This window comes from Silene latifolia, chromosome X (genome assembly GCF_048544455.1).
Source record: "Silene latifolia isolate original U9 population chromosome X, ASM4854445v1, whole genome shotgun sequence".
NCBI lineage: Eukaryota > Viridiplantae > Streptophyta > Magnoliopsida > Caryophyllales > Caryophyllaceae > Silene > Silene latifolia.
In genome coordinates, this window is record NC_133537.1 from 299074045 (window position 1) to 299083901 (window position 9857).

A 9857-nucleotide genomic window follows, 5' to 3' on the forward strand; every position below is an offset into this window, starting at 1 on the left:
TTCTGAATAATGTTTAAAATATGATTAGCCGTATTTAAGATTTTCGATTTGTACTATAATTTCATATGCAATTACTGAGTATGTATATGAGTATATGACCGACGTACTAAAAATATTGTAATATTAAGGTAAATTACAAATAACCACTATGTATTTACGTATTTTTACAAATTACCACCTTGTATTTGCATTTTTACAAATAACCCCCATCTCTCATTGTATATTCCCCAATCACCATCGTATATTTATGTCGAGCATCGTTTTTCTTATTTTCCGACTCGTTAAGCTTAAACTTAGTTCTTGTTCCCAAATTACCCTTTCCTCTTCCATTACAATTTACCCAAAATTTCCCAATTTATTTCTACACTCTAATTCCTCCAATTCATATCAGAAATTTCCCCAATTCATAATCTTATCTTACTCCTCAATTCATAATCTAATCTCATTCATAAATCATAATCTCCGCTCTTCTTTTTTATGCCAAACAAAACTACTACTGCTATCATCATCGTAACACAAATAACATCAAAATTATGCTATTGTTCGTATCAACCCGTTAAAGCTATAACCCAGATTCAAGTTCTTAACCTTTGTTGTTGCAATAGGATAAACTATTTTTCCCTGAATTCTTCTTTTGACTTCACTGATAATTTTCTAAAGTCTCTCTCTCATTTTCCAGATATTTGTCCCCCAATTCATATAATAAATTCATCCAATGCATCCAAACTTTTATTTAGCATGAATTCCTAGATCCGTATTCGTATGTAGTGTTTGGTCGGCATACATGGGTCTATACAAATCCAGTCAATTGGAAAAATTAACAAATAAATGCACAAGATTGACAAAGCTTGAAACTAATCGAATGATTTGTGGAAGTTGTTCGAATGATTGAGTTCTAGGATTGGCTTTAAGTGGTTGTTGATTGTGAGCAATGATTTGGGGATTTAGGGATTGGGAGAAATTAGGGGTTTAGTGACAGAAACGGAAGGGTTGTTTGAGAGTAATCAGTTAGGTAAGAAAGGGTAATTTGGGTATTTTGCTTTAATCGTCGTTCAACCAGTCGAAAATAAGAAAAACGATGCTCGACACAAATATACGGTGGTGATTGACGAATATACAATTAAAGATGGGGGTTATTTGTAAAAACGTAAATACAAGGTGGTAAATTGTAAAAATACGTAAATACATGGTGGTTATTTATAATTTATCCTAATATTAACAACACAGTTTATATTCAAAGTATATCAAAACACAATGAACCTATATAAATTTGAAATATCATAACATTGTTACAATATACAATCATAAGTAAATGATAATACAAAAATCTCAAAAAAAAAAAAAATCATTATATATACATTTTTCATTGTCACAACTCACTCATAAATTAGAGTTGTCAACTCATTTTCACTTGTGATGCAACGTATTGTTAAACATGTGTAAACACCAATCTTGGAAAATGGCAACTTTATTATCATATGCAGTCAAATAACTGTTTTAGGGTCCTGATTTTCGCAGTACACATTTTACTCATCACAGTACGTTGTTGACAATTATGCCCCTCCAATTTCTTGTCCTATTTTCTCTCTCTAATCTACTCTCTCCAATTTCACATACCTATTTTTCTATAATTTCACACAACTTATGGCTAATGAACAAAACATCAAGGGAGGTGGTTCAGCGGCCGATTAGTGGCCGGCAGTGGGGCTACAATGGTGGGTCGAACTTCGAAGGGTGGTGGCTTGGGGGTTGGGATTTTGGAAATTGGGTACTCCGTCGTCATAGAATGTGAACGCCAGCGAGAAAAGCATTTGCTGCTGACCAGACCGCCGGCGTTGAGGGTCCGGCGATGGGCCAGGGGTTGGTGGGTCAGGGTGATGACGTGGGAATAAGGGAGGGACTAGGAGGTTATTTGGTAACTGCGTAGCGGAGCGTAGTACATCTTGTACTATGTTGATAATTGTACTACTTTATTAAATAAAATATACTCCACTGTGTATGTACTACTTTGATCATTATTTTATCGAGATTACCGTCGAATGAATTGCGTATCTGTGTTCATTATGTAGTCGCCGGATTTGTGTCATCCCACGAATCCGATTATGTCGCCGACGACATTTACTACACCAATATCCCCGTATTTCACTTCAATTAACAATAATTAATTTGAAAAAACCTTAATAAAAAAAAAGTTGGTACAAAACTATAAAAAAAGTCATTTCAATTACTAGTAATTGATTTGTGAATTAAATATCTATGTTCTATATTCTAATAGTTGTTCATAATTAAATAATTTGGAAGTTAAAAGAAATTAAGTATGTAACAATAGAGAGAAGGTAGAGAGAGAATTGAGTTTGATGTGATTTTAGTTAAGGGTATTGAAATGGAAAAGTTGGTGCAAAAAGTACTAAGATGAGTAAAATATGTACTGCGAAAATAAATTACGCTGTTGTTACATACTCGTATACATTTTAAGGTGAGTTTTGTAGTTTTGATTATTTTAGTCGTTGCTTCAGGCCCAAACCCCATCATGACTGTCCCCAAAACCCATCATTACTCGTATTTATGTGAAGTTTTACTCATAAACTCTTGAATAGTTACTTTTTACAGTAATTAAAATTTTCATTCATGAATGTTTATGCTAGAATTTTGTTGTATTTTTTTCGTATTTTTGTCATTTTCTTCTTTTTGTTGCTTTAAATCAACGTTTTAGTTTAGTTCTTATTTTTAATATTTTTGGTATGCTGATATTGATATGATTATCGTTAAAAATATTGATGGTAAGTGTATGTTGATGTCATTTATATACAAAATTAAAATTGGATATAACTTTATTTGATTTACTTGATATAGTTTAACTAACATTTTTGGTCATATTGTTCCAAAAATTCTTTAAAGTAACTAATTTTAGAAAGTCATTTATCTGATTTACTTGATTTGTTAAAATTGAAAATGAAAATAATACTAATCAACGTACAAAATATTTACTAAGTTGCAAGCACTGATGTAAAAGTCAACCAAAAAATTAATTCTTATGTATTCTCAGTATGGCCCACCATTACTGATTTTTTGGGGGAATTAAAAAAAAACTCTAAATGTTTTTGTATTAATAAAGATAAAATTGAATACAATACGGAGTACATTTTTTCAACTACAAACATATATGGGTGAAGATCCTCTCCATTTACTAAAAATAAATGGACCTCCATTTCTTTTAAACGGTTCGGATTAAATCATGGGAGAATCTAATGGTTGTAATAATTTCATAAAAGTAATGTTTTAATGAATTAAGAGAAAATATATTAGAATAAGAGTGTATTGAAGAGGAAATGGAGAGAGACATGAAGATGATCCAAATTAAACATATAGGCTCACAAACTATCTAATAAGACCCATTACACACATACAATAGACTAAATTATACAGAGTCTTGTACAAGACCAAATGTTGCTCAAAATTTTGAAAAGATTCAATACTCCGTACATCTTCAGAATGTGTGTCATCTCTATTTCTTAAACAGTACACAAAATCATTAAACAGCAAAAAGTAACCTAACAAAATTACCACTCTGTAAAGTACTGAGTAACTCATTATCAAGGTCCAAGGATGCATTGAAAGGCTATAGAAAACTTGAGGTCTCAAAGTCAAAGTAACATCTTGAAACAAAAAAAAGTCAAAACTTCGAAATACATTCCCGGAAAAAAAAAACCTAAAAACAAAATGTATCTAGTTGCCTCCTGTAAAACATGTGGAACTGCCTGAGCTACAGATAACTCCGTTATGGATTAATAGTCTATCCCAGTTCCTTTGGGATGTAAAGAGCGTAAACAAACTTACGCTACTACTTATACATTGCCCCTTGCTTTCCTTAAGCATGCATTCCGACCATCCGGGGGGCTTCTGGACCAAGTACCTTTCAGATGGTCACCTGGGGTTTAAGGAGATAATTGTAGCCGAGAATAAGCAGCATCAAGACCATCACTGCAGCAGCGCCAGCAGATCCCCAAAGCCAGTAATTAACCGACTTTTTCTTTTTCAGGATGGCTTTGGGAAGTGTACCTCGGGTTTTTATGGCTTTCCTGTGCCTGAGAGTGTTCTCTTTTGGCTCCTTAGCTTTTGTTGGAGCCGGTGTTTCAAAGGCGTCATCCACATTGTCAGATTTCTCGGGCTCATCCAAGTCTGTCTTTTCTGATGGCTCCTCTTCATCAGTTGCCTGCGCTGATGATCCTTCTTTCTTCTTTAGTTTCTTTTGCTTGTCCTGTTTAAATGATAAGAAGGGCATATGTTCAAACATTGTGGCCAAATAGGATAAGACACTCCGGGTTGAGTCTCCTAAATTAGCTAGTAAAGTCATCAAGGGTGCTACTCATGACATGTGTTAGGGTAAACCCGTCAACATCAAATTTAACAATTTATCCTTGTGGCTTCGTCACCAAAAAATATAAATTCCTCCGGCTCCACAGCAGTCGTCCGCAATTGGCAGACACAGCTAAACCTAAAATGAGGTGTCTGGGTGTCAGGTTGATGTTGTGACAACAAGAGATTCATAGCCAAGTGACGAACTAACATAGATTGTGGAGTACAACACAAAGCATTTACTAGGAAGTATAAAAGTTAGCTAGTACCCGATGGAATGAGTACGAATCAGGTAACGCATAATGGGAAACACAAAAAAGGCAGTGATTTTTTTCTTTAAAAGCAAAGATCTTGAAAAGGCGGTTACTTTAGGAGAATAAAAAATTCACCACTTTCTCAACTCGTGGCAGGGAGTTATGGGCTAACTCTTGACCACGAGTTCTGAATGCAACAATTTTATTTTCAAACCAAAGGTCTCGTAAAGACAATCAATTAGAAAAAGAACATCAACCATTGTCTCTTTCTAAATTAGAAAACTCAATAGTTAAGGGCTATTGAAAATTCTTGAATATTTTCAGTGAGCCTTGCATCAGTCGTGCAAGATCTATGTGACGACCACTCAAATACTTGTGTATTCCACATTTAGATAGAGTTTGTGTAAAATTTTAGGGCTTAGCAATAGAACATAAAAGGAAACACCAAGTACCTTTTGCTTCTTTTCAGCTTCTTTTTGGGCTCTAAGAGCCGCTTTAGCCGCGGCTTTCTCTTGGAGCTTCTTCTTTCTCTCCAAGGCTTGCCTTTGCTTTTCTTTTTCCTCTTCCTTCTTCATCTCCTTCACTTTGGCAGCATCAAATTCATTTCCATTCGACAAATTTTTCTTTGGCTTTTCTACCACAAAGTCATCCTCTTCAATTGATCGTTCTAAGATAGCCTTTGGCTCTTTATTTCCTTTCTTCGTTTCAGCAGAAGCCTTCTCAACAGATAAACTCTCTGGTTTTGGAGTCGGTTTTATTACTTCCTTTTGAGGCTTATTTGTAGGCTTAGACACCGCAACTGTTTCTGACAGCACTGGTGACTCCGCCTTCACAAGTGGCTTCTCATCGAAATTCCTCATTCGTCCATCTCTACTCAATTGCCGCATGTCCAGTGACAACAAGATTCTCTTCTCATAGTTACTCCTAAAAGCCTTATTGCAGTTCCACTGAGACATGAAATTTTCAACCTGGAAATTTGGGAAATCTATCAGATAAGAATGGCGAGAAATATTTAAAATTGAGAATGGTAAATGATAAATGAGACAAACCTCAGTATTAACAAGTTCCTCAAGAGCCTTAACATCCTTCTTCGCAGCAAGATCTTTTACATTACTTATAATGGTTCTGTTTTTATAGTAATCGGTATTCTGGATAAAAGAAAAAACACCCATAGAGACATCAGTGAGCTCTATTTCAAAATCAAAGTGTAATGACTGTTGAATACAAACAAAAATTTATTCGAGAATTCCACGAAAAAGTATTCTGAACACCTAGAATAATACTCCTCCATTACAGCACACACTACATTTGAGTTGTTGCAACGGGCTTTACAGTTTACTCATTTCCCTGTACATTTCTTCTTTCAATATGTTTTTCTGTCTCTTTTTATTTGGAATGAAACTTGTATTGATCCTCTAGAGTGTTTTTTTATTGGAAAGACCTAACCTACTTCTGTGATTCGTTTGGAGTTAGAACGGTAAAGTAATAAATAAGCAATAACAAAGGAACAGCATCACGATTTTTAGATCTTGCAGCATAAATAAGCATTATCAACATGTAACATTTGAGAAAACAAAAGAGAGCATATATGACAAAACCCTGGAGGAATAACAAAGATACCTCCTTCATCCACTGTAATTCAGTACAGTTGCATTTGGACCAAGAATTTAGAAGGCTAAAAAATATGTGAGAGGATTAGGGCCACAACAACACAAAAGGGTTTTGTGGATTACTTCTTACCCAATTAGGAAACGTTATGAACTGATTGATGTCCCAAAAAATTGTAGAGAATTCAAATTAACAAATGGAGTAGAAATATACCACAGCTTCACGTTTTTTCCTCAATTCTTGCATAGCTTCAAAAGCGGCCTGCTTCTTCTCCTTCAGGACTTTCACGTCTGTATATAGTTTTGATATCTGATCCTTCAAAACATTCACTTGTGCATGTAACTGGTCCCTTCTTGCTTGTACAGCTGCCTTCTGTTTCCGAACTCCATCCAAGTCAGTACCTAAAAGCTACAAACACAACAAAATACGAGTAACAATTAGCAAGTCTTGCTGGTACGGCCAACCTAAATCCTTCTGTATTTCTCATATATTTACAAAACCAATAGACTGGTATCGTGCGAAAAAAATATGGCAACCGAACGTTGATGCAAAGTAACATAACATTTCAGCATGGTCGCGTCATATACCTTAACCTGATCCTGGATTGCTTCCTTCTGCCCCATGGACTCCTGAACCTTCGCCCTCATGGCAGCATTAGCAACCACTTTTGGCCTTGTCGCTTCAAATTCTTTTATATCTCTCAGGATTTGTTTCTCCTCCTTCAATGTCACACTTTCATGTTGTATGCGATACTCCATGCTACGTATCTGCATGAATTGAAACTTACTCAACCCCTCGATGATTTTAAAGACAAAAAATGTCAAAAGTATGTGACTTTTTAACGTACAATCGCATTTAGCTCTTCTTCACTAGAACATATGGCAACTCCTTTCTCCCGTCCAGGACCACGCAAGTCACCCAAAGCATCCTGCAAAGGCTTCATTTCCTTCCTTTTCTGATCTATAAATTCCTGGTATTGTGACTTCTCCTCACCTAAGGACGAAAGAATAGCATGCAACTCTTCTTTCTCTGCCTGCAAACGGAAAAGAGCGTTAGACCTCGAATTCAATTCCTGATATCCCACCATCTCATTATACTGTCCCCACATGACTTTCGTGGTAAATTAACTGAAATACTTTTGACCAACATTTTACGACAATATACACTAGCTACTTGTCCATTTGTCTATGAATAAACTTCTTGGGTGCACATAAATACACTCACAAAATCTATTGGGACACTCCAATTATAAGTAATGGACGGAAATCTTCTTTCTCTGCATTTTGCGGTTTCCAAGAATAAACTACCTACTTGGAATCTTTCCATATGCAGGTTCTATGTGGTCATTATGGCTTGTGAGGCCACATATTTCATCCACTTCCGTTTACATCCACACCTAGCTGTATACCTTCACTTTTGTTGAAAAAACTAAAATATTCGTGAAGTTTATTTATGGACAAAATGAGTATATTCCATTCCAAAATGATATTATAAGGATAGTTGAATTTTCAAACATCATAAATTTTACATTTTGTTTTACAAACATTTAGAGAAACTAAGGTCAAACAGTCAAACACCCATGTGTGGACATGGGAGTTGGGTGCTATAGGAAATTACATTCCAAAATTTTACACTTTAAGCCAACAACTCGAGGAATTTTCATTAAAATACGAGAGCCTGGCGCTTGGCAAACAGCCAAACACCCATGTGTGGACATGGGGGTTGGGTGCTATAGGAAATTACACAAGGAAAATTCCTAATGCACCAAATAAAATTCATAAAATAATGCAATCATAAGAGCCCTTAACTAACCCTTTTAGGATTAATTTCATCATATAACTGGGATATTTGTGCGCTCTTCTTCTGTATATCTCTATCAAGCAGATCCATTTCTGATTTTAACTTGGGATCTTCGTAAGGCCGATACTTAACGATCCAAAAAGAATGGACTTGGGGTTCAGCAGGCCATTCATCAACGGCATCCTTAGGAAGATTAGTTTTGGCAACATTTTTTGCCTCTTCTTTAGGTTGCTCCTCATCAACACCATGTGAGCCAAAGGTGATGGGTCCCGATACATTTGCTTGACCATCTTCCATGTCAGGAACAACAACCTTCTCCTCCCCATTCACCTTGAGCAACTCGGATCCTTCAACGTCCACGCCCATTATTCTCTGTGCCAGAACCAAACTACATCACCATACAATTCAAAACATCTAGGCCTAACAGACAGAGACACAATTGCTCGATGATCATTGATATTACAACTTCAGCAATCAAATCATAACCATAAATGTTTATGTAAGACAGTGTTAATAAGCATTATTGTAAACTTCTAAAGGTAGTTACTACAACGACGACAAAAACAATACTCGTATTACATCAGTGCCTCAATGACTTGCGCAAATTGAGGAGTAAAGGGGTTTGTACGAAGTTACTAAAAATTGTAAAACAGCGTCATAAGAGACTTTTTTCATCAAAATTGTACCCAAAAAAATTGTTCTCCATAACATTTCTTGGTGGAAAATAAAGATCATAACTTGGAACATCATTCGACAGCAGAACTACTCTAAAACTAATAACAAAATGAACTAACAATACAGATTAGCAACACTGATGACAAAACAGATGCAAAACCATGCATGCATGCAACAAAAAAAGAATCAAGATGCACTAAAAATGATCCAAAAACATGAATAAAAAATACTCCGTAACTAACAAATAAAACAACATAAATTTAAACAACTAATAATAACAAAGACATGATTCAATCAACTAAACTGATCGAAAATCCAATAATTCAATCAAAGTTTAAAACTTAACACACAAAATGCCACAAACCCAGATATGAAAAACAATTCTTGAACCGAATCCAACAATCTTGAGATCAATCAATAGATCAAATTTACAATCAATCTCACAACAACAATTAAAAATGAGCTGAAAACTCTGTCAATAAAATAAAATCATTTCTATTAAATCAAAGAAAAAAGTTGGAAAATTACCTAAACTGAAATAATCTTTGTGTTTGAATCAAACCCTTTTCAGAGATTTAGCAAAAAAGGGTTAGAAACTCAGATCTCTTTGAGTGTAGATAGAGAGAGAGAAAGAGATGAGAAGACCAAAGTGCAGTTTTTCTTTTTAATACCCTTTTTTATTTAAGTACTGTTCTTCTAAGATTTCATTTTTATTATTTTTATTTTTATTTTTAATTAACTTTTGGTGATAAATCTGGAAAAAAAAGAGTTTTATGAAAACAATGAAATCGAAATGATTTGGGTATTTTAGGAAATAGATCTTATTAGTGATCGATCATACAGGTGTGAATGAATGGGAAAATCATTCATTTATCATTTATGGATGGGTAAGTTTTCCTTTCAATTAATTAGTTATTCAGTCATTTATTTCATACCCAAAAGAAACACCACATTTAATTTTTGATTTAATTTAATCTTGTGGATAGAAAAGTCATGTAAAAGCCAAAAGGCCATCCTATGTTGACATCACTTGATTGTTATGCTTTTTTTTTATCTTGGAAAAAAGGTCCATTTTCAATAAGATTTAAACGGTCTAGATTTGAAATTGTCATGTTAGAATCTAGATTGGTGACTTGTGAAATTTGGTAGGTCGGGTTTCTACTG

At 34.7% G+C, this 9857-nt stretch overlaps 1 protein-coding gene across 2 annotated transcripts; it reads right to left on the minus strand.

The window, feature by feature from the left end:
* Nucleotides 1-3576: 3576 nt before the first annotated feature.
* Nucleotides 3577-9592, minus strand: LOC141617132 (proton pump-interactor 1-like). 2 transcript variants are annotated; one of them, XM_074434307.1, is made up of 8 exons: nucleotides 9222-9592; nucleotides 8031-8390; nucleotides 7066-7251; nucleotides 6806-6985; nucleotides 6432-6626; nucleotides 5660-5758; nucleotides 5063-5578; nucleotides 3577-4258 (listed from the first exon to the last, which is right to left on the minus strand). In XM_074434307.1, exons 2-8 carry the CDS (start codon nucleotides 8382-8384, stop codon nucleotides 3917-3919), a joined length of 1872 nt encoding a protein of 623 aa, XP_074290408.1. In that variant the 5' UTR covers nucleotides 8385-8390; nucleotides 9222-9592; the 3' UTR covers nucleotides 3577-3916. The 2 variants fall into 2 exon arrangements, with proteins under 2 accessions (XP_074290408.1, XP_074290409.1); XM_074434308.1 differs by having other exon boundaries at nucleotides 8031-8438; nucleotides 9222-9333.
* Between the last annotated feature and the right edge of the window lie 265 nt (nucleotides 9593-9857).

Excerpts from the sequence above, each read along its gene's own strand:
- LOC141617132 (XM_074434307.1), bottom strand. The coding sequence starts at position 8,384 with ATGGGCGTGGACGTTGAAGGATCCGAGTTGCTCAAGGTGAATGGGGAG. Across the intron at positions 6,986-7,065 it reads AAGAAGAGCTAAATGCGATT|ATACGTAGCATGGAGTATCG; the intron begins GTACGTTAAAAA and ends CAATTCATGCAG. Across the intron at positions 5,759-6,431 it reads GGAAAAAACGTGAAGCTGTG|AATACCGATTACTATAAAAA; the intron begins GTATATTTCTAC and ends TCTTTTATCCAG.